This window comes from Lissotriton helveticus, chromosome 6 (genome assembly GCF_964261635.1).
Source record: "Lissotriton helveticus chromosome 6, aLisHel1.1, whole genome shotgun sequence".
Taxonomy (NCBI): Eukaryota; Metazoa; Chordata; class Amphibia; order Caudata; family Salamandridae; genus Lissotriton; species Lissotriton helveticus.
In genome coordinates this window covers 1,884,589,873-1,884,609,005 of record NC_136067.1, presented here as the reverse complement: position 1 = coordinate 1,884,609,005, position 19,133 = coordinate 1,884,589,873, and the positions used below count along the sequence as shown (strand labels likewise).

At 43.6% G+C, this 19,133-nt stretch overlaps 1 protein-coding gene across 2 annotated transcripts in view; it reads left to right on the top strand.

Annotated features, from left to right (window-relative positions):
* The window catches only part of DUSP10 (dual specificity phosphatase 10), a 91,158-nt gene extending 72,410 nt beyond the window's left edge, over positions 1-18,748 (top strand). For both annotated transcript variants that reach the window (XM_078649818.1, XM_078649819.1), the window contains exon 4: positions 17,615-18,748. In XM_078649818.1, coding sequence (XP_078505944.1) covers positions 17,615-17,880 — 266 coding nt within the window. In that variant the 3' untranslated portion in view covers positions 17,881-18,748. The remainder of the gene's footprint in view (positions 1-17,614) is intronic.
* Positions 18,749-19,133: the final 385 nt, after the last annotated feature.

Sequence of the window (19,133 nt, the reverse complement as noted above, 5' to 3'; positions counted from 1 at the left end):
CATTGTCAAAGTGAGGTCTCCTCAAGGTAAAGTGAAAATTAATGATTATGAGTAAAATAAAGTGTCGCAAAAATGCCGCTCAATTTCAATATTTGTGCCGCTAAATTTCCATATTTGTGCCGCTAAATTTGTGAATCCATGCCGCTATATCCTGGCTCTTTGAATGCATGTACCGATTCCACCCCCACTTATCCATCTCATGAAAGCCTCTCAGAGTCAGAGGTCTGCAGTTCCCTTTGAGCCCATAGTTTGTGGCCGTCTATCAGGAATGGAGAGATGTAGCTGTCGCCAGGGCACCCAGATGTGGATTGGAGACATGCTGACAGGCACGCAGAGCCACAAGCCCAGAAATGCCCACTTACCCAAAGTGGCATTTCCACATCATTAGTAATGTTGAACCCACTTGCATTACCGGAGAAGATTTGCCATTACTAACTCACCAATATCAAAAACTATATTGCTACTCTTCTGCACGTAGGAAATACTGCTTAACAACCTTTCCACTTATCCCCCATTTTAATCAATGCGAGAAGGAGAAGGAGATCCCACCATACCGAACACACCATCTGGTGCCATTTACTACTACTGCATGTAGCACACAGCGCACATGCCCTGCCTCTTCCTGACACTACACCCTCCCCCCAGGGAGTGCTCTGATGTAGCAAGAGACATGCCGAACCTTGGCATCGAGCTTTTTAAATGCTAAGCAGAGTAACAGTAACCTACACACACAGGCCCGGCCAGGGCAAACCTGTGGCACGTTTGAAGAGCTACCTCAGTGGGTGGCACAACCAGTGCTGCATTTGAATTACATGCCTTAGATATATGTCTTACCCCCAGACAAGGGACTGACTATCAGCTAACTCAAATCAGCCAATCATGTATACACCAATCACCAGTTTGCATATGACTAGCCCAGCAATTTGGCCCTTAATCGAAGTATCAAAAGCCCTCAAAGTTCTAAGGCTGACACATAGATCAGCAGAAAACCAGGAGAGACAAAAGCAAAAGGTTGAGGGAAAGCACCCTAAAAAGGAGTTTATTTATTTTCACTCATCTTGCTGTGGTGGATGTGTTATTTTTCTCACCTACTATGAATCCAGCTTGTATCTTCACCTGATCCTTAATTTGGCCTTTGTGTTTGGAATGTGCTCATTGATGGGAGTAAATAAACAAATGGAATGAGCCTTCTGGAGGACAGAAATGGTTATTCCAGTTCTAAATAGATCACTAGAGGCAGAGACTGACTATTTACTCACTGAAGGGCAATAAATAAAATGATGAAAATAAAGATTCAATGAATAACGAACACCACCAGATTAATTAAGCAAACTGAAACGTTAATGATGAAAATGAATAACATACAGACACGTCCATGCCAATGGAACACTTAAGCTGTAAGTGAAAGAAACCTCTTATGAAATTGAGAAACATCACTGTAAATTTATGAAGTATCATGATGAAATGGGGAGCGAGCATGTTAAACACATTCTTAAATGTCTTTAAAAAGAAGAAAGTAAAGAAATATTAATTAGCTAATAGGCATAAGCAAGACCATGTCTGGTCGAAATACGTCAGTTTATTTAACAGCCCCCCCTGCACTTTTTATACAAATACATTTAAAACAAGCTACTGATCAGTATATATACCTCTTCCTTGGCTAGAAAGTCAACAATGTAATATATGTGTGTGTATGTGTGTAAGTACAGTATAAAAGATAGGTCAGCAAAGCATGAATAACACTAAAAATATATTCAGTGAATAAGGATAATGCAACAAGGCAGCAACAATGGCAGGCCCCTGGCGGTGCACATGCTATAATGTTTGCCTGGCTGTAATGTTCAGGAAGATCGGACCACACCTCAAATGTAAAGAATGAAAACCAGAAAGCTGCTGTACAGAGCCAGTAGTACTGTGACACTGTGGCTGCAGACAGCTACTGTTCATAAACTGGTTTTGACAGCCAGAGACGTTTTGTAACAAAAGGAGGATATAGGGTCAGATGTATCATCTGGTTTTTTTGTCGCAAACGCTGTGATTCGCAAAAAAGCAGCGTTTGCGACAAAAAAATTGGCAAATGCGATGTATCAAAAAATCGCACCGCAAAAGTAAGGAGTCTCAAAATTTGCGATTCCTTAATTCTGCGCAAGCATTTAAGGAATCTCAAATTGCGATTCCTTAAATGCTATGTATGTAGCATTTAAGCTTTGCGAATTTAGGCTAAGAAATCGCAAATTGCCACCAACTAGGTGGTAATTTGTGAATTCTTTTAAAAATTCACTTTTTGAAAATTCTAAAGGTGCCATGTGACGCTCATACATGCCCTTATGGGCCATATGCGCATTTCTATGGGCCTCCTGGCCCATAGAAATGAATGGGAAATGATTCCTTAATTGCGATTAGCAATTTGCTAATCGCAATTAAGGAATTTTAAGAAATTGCTAAAAAATAGCGAATTTTTACATACATACCATTATGCAATTTTCAAATAGCGATTCCTTAAAAATCGCTATTTGAGAATCGCAAAAGGGTATCTTGATACATCTGGCCCATAGTCTTCTTGCTGAAACAGTCTCTTTGTAGTTAGACTGTGACATGTACGGTTTGTAGCCCTGGAGGTTTGTGAGCATCTAAGGCAGCACATAAAGCACGAGTTATAATGCACCTGTGGCTGAAAAGTAAAGGAGAGTGTCTCAGAGTTCCCGGGACATCTTAAGGATTTGGGGGGCCCTGCGCAGAAAGTAGTTTGGGACCCCTGTTCGGAACAGCTTTGGCTTTATGAACCAATTTCAGTACTTTCATGCCCTTTTGGCCAGTTCACTAAAAGTGCACAGGCACAGTCATCCAAAAGATAAATGTGTTTACATAATATATTCAGGGATAGTGAGGTGTGTTTTCAATATTGTAACACAGCAGCAGCTCACTAATATTACTGCAAATAATCTCTGTGACACTCTCCCATTTCCCATATGAGAGGTCCTGTTTTGAGATAGAAGAAATGGATGATGCATTAAAACAGTTTTTTAAAACAATCTATTTCATAATTATTAAAGGTCATCAGGGCAAGACCCTCGGCAGAACAGAGCTGGCTCCATAGGGGGGGGGGGGGCAGAAAGGCTGGGGCCCTGGGCCTGAGCCCACTTTGCCCATTCTTTAAAACGTCTCTGCAGAGTTCATGTGCGCATTTACTGGAACTAGGGAGTTAGGTAGATGTCCTGGTTTGCCTCCTGGGACAAGGATATCTTGCTACCTTAGGGGCCTAGTGACTCTGGACTTTGCGTTTGCGGCTCTTCACACCACGAGAACCACCTAAGTTTGCCAGAGAAGCATGTGTTGGCTATGAGATGAGATGCAATCCTAAAACCACAAAATGATTCACCCATACCATCCAGGTCCCCTTAGAAAGAATTTGGGTGCAAAATAAGGAATCGCAAAATTTGCCATTCCTTATTTTGCGATTGCATTTAAGGAATCGCAAATTTTGCAATTCCTTAAATGCAATGTATTAAGCAAAAAAAATTTCAAAAATGCCCTTAAGGAATCGTAAATTACCACCAACTTCTAGTTGGTGGTAAGTTGCGATTTCCTTGAAAAATGCACATTTCAGCATTTTTCAAAGTGCCATGTGACGCACATACATGCCCTTAGGGCATGTATGTGCACAACATGTGCACCCATACTTATTTCAGGGGTGCAACAGGGTGTCCTTTGGACACCCCTGCACCCTTGAGATTATTCTCAATTTGCGATTAGCAAATTGCGAATCGCAAATTGTGAATAAATTCACATTCCTTCCTATGGGCCAGGAGGCCCATAGAAATGAATGGGATAGTATTCCTTAATTGCGAATTTGCAATTTGCGAATTCGCAATTAAGGAATATCAAGAATTCGCTAAAAAATTGCATTTTTCTTGATACATACCATTTTGCGATTCTGAAATAGCGATTTCTTAAAAATCGCTATTACAGAATCACAAAATGGTTCCTTGATACATATGGTCCTAAATGTGGTGAAAGTAGTGTGGTCACCCGACAAAGTCACAACTCAGTCTCTCTTGCAGGGGGTTGTAGCAGAAATGCCCATAGTGCGACTCACAGTTGGTCGTTGGTTGAGCTACACGCTGCTGATAGATGCTTTGTCCAGGGCTTTAAGTGGCTGGGCTCAAAAGCATGTGCTGAGACAGGTGCACTCTCCAATTTTGCCATCACCCACAGGATGAAAAAATAAATCTTACCTCTGCAGCATATCTCCCTTCACTGCCTTTGATGTAACTTCAAAGAGACTCGCTATAGTTCTTTCAGAGCCTCATTATTTCAGAATTGAAGCATTTTTAATGTTATATACAAAGAAGCAATGGTTGTTGCTTATTTCTCTTATGCAACTAACAACCATTGGCAAAGCCAATACTCCTGGCATGTTGTACGTGTAATGTTACTTGTTTTATTATATATCTGGATGCAATAACAGAAGCAGAAAATTACCAGTCAGGCGGCACACTATGCTAAGTACAGATTTTAAGCTTATGTATTTTTAAGCAACGCCCATAATTATATCGGCCATGCCCCTTTGAGTGGCCTACAGTTTTTTCATCCCACTTAAAGCCCTGGCTTGGTCCACATTTCCAGTTTCTTTAGACTGGCCAGGGACCCCATGCAGACAGAATCACCAGAAGCCAGCCAGGCCAGTAAAGCTTCATCAGGCCCTTCAAAGGATGCTCCCATCTCCTGATGCTGGACTCACCTATAGCAGAAGGGTCCACTCATGGGGGTCCACTCATGTCCACTCTGAGAGCCAAAAGGAAGAGAGGCTACCACCTCGAGAATACAGAGTGGAGAAACCAAAGTAGTGCCTCCTCTCTGAGTTCACCAAGCGTGTGACCTCGAGTACCACATTTGGGGTGTCCCTCAGGATTGCGGTCCACACATACTGTTTCCAATCCAAAAAGAATGTAGGAGACATTTCAGGGTCAAGCCAAAATGTGGCAGCGATGACACAGCTGCACAGTGTGCCAGAGTCCATGCATAAATGCAACGCAAGTGTTGGGTAAAGGCATATAGGACTGGGTGCATTAATGCATTTATTTACATGTCTAGAACCATATACAAATGCATGTATCACTGAGAGCATTGGGTCCACCTGTAGGTATGCATGCGTGCACATGCGAGGTTATCTACAGGTTCATAAGTGCAAGCACGTTTGCATTAAAAATGAATGCATGTGCGGTTCACACTTTCTATCCGTCTGTCGCTCCGGTTTCAGCCGGACAGCCGTTCCGCTCTGGAAGCTTCGCACGTGCCCTCGCTGTTTACACCGAGTGATATAAGGCAACGATTCCCTCACGAGAACCCGCCGCGCAGCCCTGTTTGCTTTAAAAGCCGTCCCGAATTAAAGTAATATGACCTGCTGGCACAGAGGGCAGGGCTGCATGGCTTCAAAGCCAGACACTTTACTAATTTTACCCTGACATTTCCCACTGCCAAGTTTATCCCACAAGTCTGACTAAACACGGCCTATTCTTAGCGGTCCTGGTGGTCATGGCATTCGAGGTCCCTGCATTAAACTTTCTTATGCCACAGCATCCGGGCAGTTTTCAGTTGATCCCATTTTGTTCTCTGATTGTTAAATCCGAAAAAAATAATGATGTATTAAAAACGGCTTCGGTGTTTCTAGGCGCTGTAAATAAGAGACGGTCCTATTACCCAAGGTTAGCAATCTAGGAAGGGCGAAAGCCGAGCCCGCCTTGCCGGGTTTCAAGCGCGTGACCTTCAGATCACGGCAGATGTTCGCGGTGACGATGACATCACCGTGCCATCTTGGCACGGAGGGAGCTGGGGCCAGTCTGCTGAGATTTAAAATAACGAAACTCAGATTTATGGAATTTCAACAACTTCTTGTCCAAACACGAAGGCACAGGTTCCATGTTGGGAATTGTTATTCTTGTCGAGTCCGATCTAGAGTCCTTGCAAGACGAATGCTTTTTTAACAAGCATTGGCACTGCCAATCGGTCTCGCTTGGCTGTAAAGGAAAGGAATGACTTGGGAATATAGGAAAGGCATTTTTTGCATGTTTCTATTTGCTTAACACTAGTTTTAATTTGTTTGCAATTAATGTAATTTCAGCTGTAGGAGAGCACGCGAAAGAAGGGATTTGCAGAGGACCACATACTTTGGTTAAGTGATAAGCCATGATCAGAACATATGCTTAGTGGCACCACACTACCAAACAACTTCCATACTATGAAACTAAACATGTGCATGCGTTCCACACAGCAGCATCTTCTAGTCGCACTTTCCTTTGTTGCAGCACATTTAAAAAGTGTGCACTGAGTAGGCACATGAAACGCAGGCTGATGCATGTCTGAACCTACCTTTTGGTTAAAATGTTAATCTGGAGGCTATTTTTAACTGATATCAAATAAAAGGACAGATACCGTCCTCGGCGGGATGAAATAGCTCCACTTTCAGCTGTAGTTAAAGCCCATTTTGCATTATGCCACATTTTGAGAAAGTTTTTTAAGAAACAAGGGAGACCCAACAGATAGCTAAGTACCATGGGTATAACAGAGTTATAGTGAACAAAACGGTCCTTAGCTTATTCAGAATCAACAAAACGATACTGTATAGAAACACAATGGAAAACTATACGTGTTATAAAATTTCCAAACCCAGCCGGGAGAGGAGTTTATTTTATAAAGAAGCAATGTCCAATCCAACAATACAAATATAATCACAAGACACAAGCCTGTGTCGTACATGAAAAGAAGGAAACAGAAAAATAGCATAAGGGTGAAAGGGGTGTCTATCAGGCATAGAACGAGAGCAAAGACAGGGTACTGTTAAAAGGTAAAAGAATCAATCACAGTATCGCCTGGAGTGGAATATAAACAATCTTATTGATCAGTATTGTGAATATGAACCCACTCATGGGTGTCTATTGCTCAATAATGTACATGGGATCATCATCAGGACATTTGTAATACAAAAGACATGCCTGATTGTAAAAGAAGCCTGTTTGGGAGAGACGAAGAAAAAAGATATTTCAAACAACTTAAGAGCAGTTTTTCAGACGCATGCCAACTATACATCGAAATCGCAGTGTGTGGCCAAGTGCACAGTGAGTGTGACTCAATCAAGCATCAAGTAACAGCATTTACAGCCCCTCGGAATCGCAGTGGCGTGCGTGAGGGACTGCGAGAATCACAGTGACGTGACGTGATCGTGCTCCATTCAGATGGGTATGAGGATTGTTGATAAGACGTGTCTGTGATACAAAAATTATTTATTAGGAATGAGGGCGGGGGTCGCTTATAGTCCCCGTGTGGTGGTACCCTTTAGTCAATTGGTTCAGAGAAACAATGGTATGGAGGGCGCAAGGTTGGTTTCACCGAGTTTTAAAAGTAACACACCCCATAATTTCTTAGTTAAAACCGCTAGCACCGGAAAACATACCAGTCAGTAAAATGGCATGGAGGTCTCTTCGGGGGTCCGTACGGGTTTTGTAAAGAGAGACAATTAGGCAGTGCTAATCGTTTTCAACCGTGAAAGTGGCGCTGAAAACAGAAAGGCGCATTAAGTTTCAGGCTGCGGGAGCGGCTCTGTGACTAAGGGCGGCACTCGGCGAGAGGGTCTAGCTTACCTTGCAGTGTTACAATTAGCACGCAATGCGAAGTTTATAAAATTAAAAGTGCAGGTAATCAAGGACCGTGCACGTAGGGTCCCAACAGTGTGGATTTGGACGCTGTAAGGAAAAGGGGAAAGGAATGAAAACATTGCAGACAGCGGGTGGGTCATAACTAAACAGCTTGGGCGCTCAGCAACTACTTACTCAGTCCCGATGAGGACTCGTCTTCACGTGGCTTCTCGGTCGGTGCCGAATGGAAGTCAGTGGGCTGAGGGAGCGCGCCGGGATAGTATGACCCGCGTAGGTCACATGACCTTCACTGCGGGTGCCATGCCTAAGAGGCCAGATGTCTAATACGGGGGCCATTTTGTAATGGATAAATACCGGGCAAGGAGTACAGGTGCAAACATGGTAATAGTGCCAAGGTGACTTCAGAAAAAGTGAAACACATAATTAGTAAGAAACATTAATTGGCACATTTACATGGGGACACATTTACAGTTTTCCATGTAAACATGGAGTATTCATGGAGTATTCACTGCGAAGCATTGGCCCAGAGGGTTAGTCCATTACTGTGTTATCTTGATTCATTGTACACTGTTCAATCAAAGCAACATAGTCCATTACTATCTTATCTTGATTTATTGTTCACTGTTCAATCAGAGCAACGTAGTCCAGTCCTCACTCCGATTGAGCCCAGTCCGAATAGTATTGAATTGAATGATGGATTTCAATTCCTCACGATTTAACAACTGTTGTAGGTTACCACCCCTCTGCGGTAGTTTGACGGATTTCAGAACTGTCCATTGCAAGTCATCCGCTGTATGCTTCATGCTGGCATAATGTTCAACAAGGGGCGCATTAGGAGTACCACACCTAATGCGGCTTCGATGCTGACTTATTCTGGTCTTAATCTTTTGAGTGGTTTGACCCACATACATCAGCGGGCAAGGGCATAGAATCGCATAAATCAAATTGTGACTATTACAGTTTGTGAAATCTCTTAATTCAACCGTGATGTTATTGTGACTAAACGTGCGCCCCTCAAGTGTAAAATCACAAACAATGCAATGCCCACATTTCACATGGCCTCTAACTGGGGGCAGGCCCCAACTAGACTCAATTGTACCTGACGGGGGCTGCGACGGTAGGGCTGCTCGTACCAAATGGTCTTTTATATTTCTGCTTTTCTTGAAAGCAAACAGGGGTTTGTCAAAGGCCAGCTGACCTGCATTTAAGGTTGGCCAATGACGTAGAATTGTTTTCCGAATTTTATCAGAGATTGGGGAAAAGGTTGTAACACAGGCAATCCTGCCTGCACTGGGCCTAGTTTTTGGTTGGAGGAGAACCTCTCTGGGACAGTACCATGCACGTTTAGAGGCATTACGCACTAACCTGTTCGGATACCCTCTTGATTTCAGTTTTGAACACAGGATCGCAGCCTCTTTAAAGTAATCAACTTTAGCAGAACAATTCCTTCTAATCCGCAGGAACTGTGAGTAGGGAAGTGAGTCTTTCAGGGCTTTAGGGTGATTACTATTGTACCTTAGTAAAGTATTCCGCTCGGTTGGCTTCCTATAGAGTCGAGTGAGTAGTTCACCTGCCTCATGGTAAATAAGGAGATCCAAGAACGGTATCTCCGTTTTGTCACTTGAGAGAGTAAACTGCAAATTGTCACAGTTGTTGTTCAACCAGTGCAAAAATGAATTGAGAGTCTCTCTCTCTGAATTCCAAATCAGAAAAATATCGTCTATGTACCGGCGCCAAATACCAATGCTGGTTCTAAATGGATTTGTGTTGGCTAGGATTGTACCTGTTTCAAGTGCATCCATGTAAAGAATGGCCAGATGAGGAGCAAAAATAGCTCCCATTGAGCATCCCTTTATCTGTTGGTAGAATGTCCCGTCGAAAATAAAAAAGTTTCTGGTCAGACAGAGTTCTAGCAATTGCAAGACAAACAGTGTCGGAACACTATGTGGTCTAGGTCTGGAGTCAAGTATCTTTTCCATGACCCGTAGAGCCGCTCCCTGAGGAATATTAGTGTAGAGCGACTCTACGTCTAGCGTGCAAAGTGTTTGGTTGTTCGGGTCATAGGGATGGTGTTCCACAAGATTGATCATTTCCATGCTGTCACGGACATAACAGCACGTTTCTGGCACAAAGTCCTTAATAAATAATCTGTCCCGATTTCTACTCCCTGTTTTAAAGTCCGTATTATCATAGTGACTATCATGCTACATGCTGCAATTCTGTGAAGTGAAGATAGACGTGTCTCACACATGCTCTATCAGACGTAGGGTCTGTGCTATATTATTAATGTTTGTTGTCATGCAGTGCTTCAAAAGTTAATAAAGTTTTCCTCACTGGTTGTTAGTCTGAATATTTAAATGGGTATGGTGACCGTGTCTCCCTGTGTAATAATTACACAAACAGGGAGTAGAAATCGAGACAGATTATTGATATACGTACTTTCTTTACTTTTAGAATTAACCCCTGATGAAGGGCGCAATGACCGCCCGAAATGCATTGGGAACAAATGTTACGGTGATTTAAACCTTTGAAAGGATGCATTGGATTATTTTCAATATGAAAAAATAAGATATTCAGCGATCATGAAAATATGATGAAAAAATGATTTGAAAATAAAAATAAAAAGCGACCTTGCTTTGTAAACACATTGGTTTTCAAATTTGTGAACTGGTAAAAAAGCCACAGGCTTTCCTTGCAGCTGTGCACTGAGGAGCAAACCCAAGTGTTGGAGGAGCTTTGTAGTAGACACTTCCTCGTTTGCCATGCCCACAAGACCCACTGTCCTGGCATACCTCAGTCAGCCCTCTAGCTGGGTGCCCTATGCTAGTTGTGTGGGCACAGGTGCATGAGCCCTGTGCCCCTACAGTACCACAGGTCATTCCTGGGCACTGTAAGTTCTGTGCTGCCATTAAGAGTATATGGTGCTGGGAGGTCGACATTACGAACTCCATAGCACCATGATGGCCTCACTAAAGACTGAGACTTCTCAGCACATTAAACCCGCACTGATGCCAGTGTGAGATTTAATGTAAAATGCACCAGAGGGCATCTTAGAGATGCCCCCTGAAACCTAACCTATAATCCACGTCTGGACTGAGAGGCTGCCTAGGCTGCCACACAGCAGACATGTTGCTGGACCCCTGGGTGGAGAGCCCCCGCTCTCCTGGGCCTGCAATAATGCACATCCTGGGCAAGGTGCTAGGACTCCTCCCCCAGGATGGGCAGGGAGAAGGTTCAAAGGCATGCCGCCTCTGTGAGCTTCTCCAGACCATTTGCTGTACACAGCAACTGGCCCCCACTGGTTCTGACCCCCACTCCGGCCGGAAGACTGGGGGGAAACCCTACGTCAGGAAGGAGGGGGTGCCAGCCTGTGCCAACCCCACCTCTCAGGTGGGAGAGGCGAGGTGAAGCACGACCCCGGGTTCCGGCTATCTTTAGGATGGGGAGCCCTGCCCAATCACAGCTAGGCTCCTGTCCCCCTCCCACCAGAGAGGAGCAGACTAGGGGGTGTACCCACCCCAGGACAGGGACCTATTGGTCCCTGCCCTTGCTCTACCCATAACGCCCCTATATTCAGTATTTAGGGGCTTCCTGAACCTTCCTTCCTCAGATCCCGATAAGAAAAGAAGAAAGAAGATCAAGAAGAAGACCCGCCGTGCAGCTGCCAACAACAGGACGACACCAACTGACTTGGCCTTAGCCCTACCTGCCTGTCGATCCTAGAACCTGCTCCTGCTTAATCCCGGAGGACCTGCCTGCCTTGACCCTCTTAAAGACTGGGACTCCCATAATCAGAGCCTCTGCTTCAACAACCATACCCATGGTGCCAGCCAGAAAGCACAAGACCAACCCACTCTGCCCCCTCCGAGCCCGGCCCGTGCCCGAGTGATCCAAGACCACAAGGACATCCCCCTGGGACTCGAAGTCCAGTGCCCAAAGACCCTCATCGATGAACCAGACAACGCCTTCAGCCTCAGAACCAGGGACCCCTCCAACCGCGCCAGGATTGGGCGGGGGAGTGCCTGCATCTGGTCCAGTTACTGCAAAGAAGAGGTCCGGAGCAAGGACGCCGCGTTGGGTACGTTATATTTTATTTTTCTTTATAATATTTTGTGGGCCCATTGCAAATGTGGTGACTGTATCATCTTCTCGGTCACATTTGTATCCCGCTCACAAATCATCAGGCATCTAGGCACCCTGTGCAAAGAGCAGAAACAGCTGACAACTACTTATTAAATAAAAAATAGGTGTGTCTTCCTGAATGGAAGTTGCTACTCTACCTACATCCTATCTGGTGAGCTGTTCTATAGATTACTTGCCTGGGCTGGAAAGGCCTTAATTCCAGAGCTAATGCAATTTATCATGGATGGAGTAAGAAAGATGTTTCCTACTTAAAAATAAAGATCTGGAGGGAAAGTCGAGCCTGATCATTTTACTGTTGTTTATTTCTAAATGACTGAAGGAGTATCCATGAAGCAATAACTGTGAAAATACATGAGAGCGGCCAGGGGGGAAATGTGTCCATGATAAAGAGCGAATTATGTTAGTGAACCTGGATATAGCCATTGATGAAAGCAACATGCAGAAAATTAAGTGTTAAAAAAATATGGGTATTTAGGCTCCATACAGTCATCAACAGAGATGGAAGTAAGCAGACATGAGGGATCCTAAAGGAAAGAAACAGAGGACTAGTGAAGGCAGAGGAAGGGATCTAGCAAAGACGTATACAAAATAATACGCATTGACAGAGCAGTGGGCGTAGCTTTTTTTTTAGAAGAAAAGTTAAGATTAAATTTGTGACATAGGTATAAGAAAATATTTTCATTTTTGTAAATGTTATTTTTGAAAACATGACTATATGGTTGATCCATGGAATTCAAGGGTAATGGTGAAAGGGTAGCAGTTGTTTTTGTAGACATCTATGGGTGTGATTGCTCTTGCCAAAGTGTATTGTTATGTACTGGAGGAAGTACACATAGAATAGTGCAGATGTTTGGAAAGGATTATGAATGGACATTGAGACCTTGTTTCAGGGGCACAGACATTGCTCAAAAAAGGAAGTAGGTTTTTTCCCACCGAATAGTTTTCATAAGATGCATTGGAATATATTCTGATGTGGCCAGTAATTATTGTGTATCGCACATGCACTAGCAGCACCCATTTGGATAAAGGCTGGTGGCATATTCTTTCTATAAGCTGGCAGAGAGGTGACATCAGGACCTTCATCCACAAAGTGGTACTCTACCTAGCTTAAAGCATCACCACTAGAATGTTTTGAAAGTGAGAGTTGCAGCTTAAGGCAATACTGCTTAAACAACCCTGAAACAGTTGAATAAACATTTTTTTAACCCCTTCCATGCTCATGACGGAACGGTTCCGTCATGAGCTACGGTTGAGCTGTGCTCATGACGGAACCGTTCCGTCATGACCACGCCCGTTTCTATTACGGCCCAGCACCGGAGGGGGAAACGCGGTCGCACGGAAAAGGTTAAAACACACTAGAATCTCAAACAATTTCCAAAGAGGTAGTGGAATGCAAAGGGAATTCTGGTGATAGAGGATGGTGCAAGAGAAAAACAAAATCAGTCGATGTTTTTTTTAAAATAGGGGGAGATAGAACAAATAGGGGAGTAGGGATGGAGATAAAAAAATGGGGGTCGGTGGAGGAGCAAATGGTAACAGAAAAGTGTATTTTACTCTTTCAAGAAAACTTAACTTGTAGAATGCTATTCCAATAATAAAGGGTTCCCTGAATTGGTGAATTACATTTCACTTGGAAATCGAACAAATTGGTTTGGTGAAATAGATTTGGATACTTAGCGGAATGATTACGATGGCGTAACGATCGCCACCAACCGTCATGCCATCGTAACGTGAATTACCCAGCGCCATAACACGATGGCGGTGGGTATCACGGCGGACGGAAAGTCAGTCTGTCGCTTTTCCGCCGGTCGGCAATCTTTACGATTGCCGGCCGGGCAGAGTTTGGGCTCATATATGGTGGCGGTGCCTAGCAGGTACCTCCATCAGGGCCGGACTGGGTACCGGGCTTTTTGTCATGCTCCCAAGCTGGTGGCTGATTTCGTTGATGGGGACCTGCGTGTGCAAAACGAAATTCGTTTTGCATTGTTGATTTCGAAGCACATGCAGGTCTCCATCTACGAAATTAGCCTGCCCGCAGTGACATCATCCCCCAGCTCTGCAGAATGCCAAAATGCCCGGTAGCCAGTCCGGCCCTGACCTCCATCCATATTATGATGCTTTAATTTAAAGGACTCTCCATGGGGGTTATGCTTTGGGGGCCTGTTGCGGGCCCCTGGGGGTGTGTGAGTGTGCACTTGGGGGGTACCTATGGTACCCCCCTACATGTCCATGCACAAGGTGGCAGGCACCGCGCGATGCCTGCCATGTTGTGCATAGAAATGCACAACATGGCATTTTACCATTGCGGCAGATGCTGCAGCCAGCAGCACCCACCGCAATATTAAAATGCCAGATGCGACTGCCGCGGTGGTGGTCGCATCATCAGGCAGGCGGGCGGTCACGTTCCCGCTAGGATGGCGGGCGGACTCAGGTCCGCCTGCCATCCTAATAGGCCCCTTAGTATTCTATAGGTTTGATCTTCTTAGAAATCGCTCAGACCTCACTAGAAACCAGCTGAAATTATTCTCAAAAGATGAGAGTATAGCCCCCAACTACCACAGAGGGTTGGAAAGAAGAGAAGTGATAGTGTCCCTTCTGGTATGCTTGCCTTGTCTTCCTACCCATGTCAGGATGACATTCAAAATGCAAGGCTCAAAATAGAAAATCTTCTCTCATCCAGAGTATAAAAAACACCCCAAAAACCCATAGCAGGCATCTATGATCTATTTACCTTGTCTGCTCACCTCCAACTTCCCCACTAGGGTAATAATACGACACAATGGCAGGTGTTTCTTGCTTCATAACCTATGTTGGAACTAATCTGTGCCTTAAATCAGAACTTGCCACCTATCCGTGTACTCAAAGACTCCTCCTTTGTCTAATCCTTTACATGTATCTCTCGTCCCAAAAGCAAAACATGTGTCACACCTAGAAAATAATTACAACACTACTCACTATAAGCTGGTATAAATACTATCTTTCTTATGTGGTTAGTACCACGTACACAGTAGTCCAATGGGGCATATCTACTGTATAGTATGTCTTTTTGTCGCAGTATATGTATTGTTTAGTATGTCCACTGTGTAGAATGCATCAACGATTTTTGCTGTGAGATGTTCATTTTTGTTCTGTCTCGATTAATGTATTGATTTGGTCGAAAATGTAGTTATGTATGTTATTGTTTAATTTCGTTGTTTCATTCAAAGATAAATGCTTGACACAGTCAACTTACCTGTTTTACGAGTAATGACTATGTTCCAAATGCGTGAGTTGCCCATATCAATGCAAGATAGGGAAAACGCTAGCAATTTTTTCATTAATATTCTACAAGTAATCTAAGTTCATTAACTGTGCACAAGGGGAGACAACCTTTGGAGCTTTTCACTGATAGAATAATCATTGATCCATGGTCTGAGAGGCACGTTGCTGTTGTTATCTTTGATTCCAGTCTCTTCAGTCCTTAACTGAATCACTCCCCTATAAGAGGCCCTACTTACACAAAGCACAGCATTGGCAAATGCAAAGTGTGTGCTGCTGCAAACTGCAATACTGTCATTTTGGACGCCACGTGAGCACTGTGGCACTTTTTTTTTTATTACTGAAAACATTAAACTGCATACAGTAATCACAATTATTGACAGGCTTTTCATGCTTTTCATGGGGCTAGTTCTCTTTCAAAAGTGTAAGCTCATATGAGAAAAAAGCCATTTCCGTATAATAAAATGGTGTGCTAGCCATCCTGGCATAACTCATAGGAACACCCTTAAGTTTGCTATTTTATTTGGGGACCTGGGGATTGGGCAGTACACACCTTATCAACAAAGTAAGGCATGTGGACATATCAGACCATTCATGTGTGCCCGCTGGGCTTTGCTCTAGAGTTAGTGGGCACCATCTGACTCACACAACTTTACGGCCAGTACCTTGCCTAAGTTCATTCAGGCTGTTGCCGGCTACTTTGAAAGGCCTGCAAGATTTCCAATGCGCCTCTCATACATAAGGATTTACCACAATAAATACTGCATTCCACTTGATGAAACAAGCCCTTGTTTTCCCTTCACCAAGCTTTGTATGGCAGTCTATGTTGTGTGGTGCTTTGCAGAATCCCTGAATGAATCTTTTGCAATCTTCTGTTGAGGGACAATCTACTTGTCAGACACATCTTCAGGCAATTTATTCACCAGATTATGCTGTTAAAATGCAAAAAGTTAGCAGCTAAAATTACATGATAGAAAAAAATAAGCATGGCGGTATCACCAACTACACACAGCACACGGTTTAATAATGCTTCTTTTGCGAAGTTTCTCAGAGCATAGTTAAGCTTCACCTCTTATCTTTCACATAAAAAAGAAATACTTTCTATCATTCATTGATTTGAAATTCAAAAAATGTGGTCCCATGATCCCCTGCTTGGCTGCCTCGTAAAGGAGGCCAAGAAGGAGAAAATGCATCAGGTCTTCTTCCAGCCCCAATACCTTTCTAAACAGATGTCCTAACCCCTCAAGGCAGCACATTCAGCCTCATCCTGGCACCAGGAGATGTACCTTGCTAGAGAAGTTACTGATAATACTCTCTTTCTAAGCAAGCTAAAGGAGCCACAATGCTGTTTCCCAATCTTTGAGTAGGGCTTGCTCTGTCTCTAACTCGTCTCCATCAACAACGCCTATTCTATCTACATTTTATAATTCTGAGGCAAAATCCACTTCCTCCCCAAGGCTCTAACTTGTTGGAGGCATGAGTGATCCAAGAAGACCATATATGGCTCACACAGCGATCCTGATCCTTCAGCACATTTTCATATTGGGATTTTTGAACTTTTCCATACGCCTGGACAAAACTCGCGGTGTAACAGAACAGCTGCAAAATTACATAGAATTCCGCAAACGGACAGTAATAGGAATGTCGTGCCGCTCGTGCTGTGATTTAGCACCAGGAGCTTGTCCGCACTGAAAAATAAGCATGAACAGCACCACGCAGAGGGCACCGTTTCTCAAATTGATTTTGATGCTGCTCGAGTAGATTTTCTACTCAAGTGGCAGCTTTCTGACAGCGAGCAGTCGCGACCGCCCAAAACCGCCAGCTTTGGAGAAATCCCACCGTGTGCTCTCTTAGTGACTGAAAATCATGCTAGGGGATGCCAAATATCACTCGCACTCAGCAATTTACTACGTGCGAGCTGCGTGTGAGAAAAAACTCTGCCACATGGCGGTTGGCGGAATTTGCCCATAACTCTGCATTACTAGCACAACACAGAATAGCCAAAATTCTTCCAATTCTGTCGGCGAAGTGGAGTACATTATGATCCCTTCTTTTCCAGCACATTTCTATCTTCAATCTCTGCTGACTGGATAGGGACTGGCTGCCTCCTATAACCGGCTGCTGAGTTGTCCTATATAGAACAGTTTATTCCACAACTGAATAAATGTTTCCAAGCCATAAGTTTTCATTACATCCCTAAATGTCAGTTTGCATTATTTTCTGCACTGTTCAAAACACTGGAAGGGAAGAAATATACTTACCACAAACATGATCTACTGATTCACTGTTAAAAAGTGAAACTAAATGGATTCCCATCATTTTTTGTGGGCTAATATCTATGGATCATGGGTATTCATTAATTTAGTAATAGAACTGTGTTGTTACTATGTGTACTTTTATCATATTTTTGTGTACCAAATCACATTATATACTGTGACACATAGATTGCTTTACATGCTTTGTTGCTGCAGCACTGTACGCACATACTGAACACATCCATGCTTTGCATGACCCGCTGAAGCCATCTCATTGACTGTATTGTGTGTTTTTTAACCTTGCAGAGGAAGCTCATCAGTGTGGCAAAGGTTTGCTCATCCACTGCCAAGCCGGCGTCTCCCGCTCCGCCACCATCGTCATCGCGTACCTGATGAAGCACACGCGGATGACCATGACCGACGCCTACAAATTTGTCAAAGGAAAGCGACCAATCATTTCTCCAAACCTTAACTTTATGGGGCAGCTATTGGAGTTTGAAGAAGACCTAAATAACGGGGTGACGCCTCGTATCCTGACTCCCAAACTCCTGGGGGTGGAGACTGTGGTATAACAAAAGCTGAGGAAGAAAGCTTTTCACAGCAGAACTCTTTGACTGTTCACCCTGTTCATGCTAATGTAGGGGGAAGAGAGCCCAGTGGATTACAAAATGAACCCTGAAACGGTTTCATGAAGGAAAATAAGCCAAGGGTGTATTTAATTTCTTCCAAAGCACTTCCCGCTCGCGTCTGACGATGGCAAGAGAAGAAAAGCTCAACAGGCAAATCGCTTTTCTTTTAGGCAACAACATTCTTAGCTTACTGCTTCTTACTCAGCTTTGGCTCGTAGTCTGTGCAGGTTCATAGACTGAAGCAAGCAGCTCTGTAATGGACAGCTGGGGTGATGGAGTAAATGGCTACTTACCTAAAAAGTGTGGGCCGACACCTGCAAAGGTTTGCTTGCAAAGATGGCTTGCCCACTGGGAGAGAACTGACGAGTAACTGTATACTGGTATTTGCAAATGACTGCTCACTGTTCACAGAAAAATTGGAATATATTTCGTTGGTGTGTTTATGTTATATTTTTCTATTTGGGATTCAGAGGTTACAGCAACATGGAACTTGACCATTATATGCCTTCAGTGGCTTCTTGTGCAATAATTTGTTTTGAGTGTGCAAACCGGTTAGGACTGGGTGCTTAGTATAAAGATGCAAGACGCGCCAACTTGGTGAGAAGGATTAAAAAAAAAAGCAATTACAGTTTTTCCTTTATTTTTATGTGTTGACTTGATTCTGGTTACAGTGCCATAAAACATGTTACATATGTATATCAGAATGTAAGAATACAGATCTTTATTTAAGATACTTTTCGCACAAACTACTGGTGTGCTCCTGTTGTCTGTGTACAATTCTAATTTTGATTATAAAATTAAGAAATCTTTTTTTTCGAGACTTGTGCGTTTTTGTGTTGCTTAATCAGATGTTATTAGAATGGATTCGACTGTTATGTACAGCAACAGCTTTACACATTTCTAAAGTGTTGTTATGAGTTATGGAAAAGATGCAAGGCCACCCCATGGGGAAAAACTGTTTGGCCATCAACCTGGTCCCTCTGCATGTGACTCACAAACACATGCAGCCATTCCTGCCCCTAGCGGTCATGCAATGGCCACCAGTGAAGAGATACAAAAATATGGGGTGCAGGTTACCCTCTGGCTCGATCAGGGTCAACAGGTGTTGGCGCATGTTCACTGGCCTGGCCAAAACTTGTATGCTTTCTTACTGAAACCTAAATTCAACTTCCTGGCCTTGACTTAGGACCAGGCAA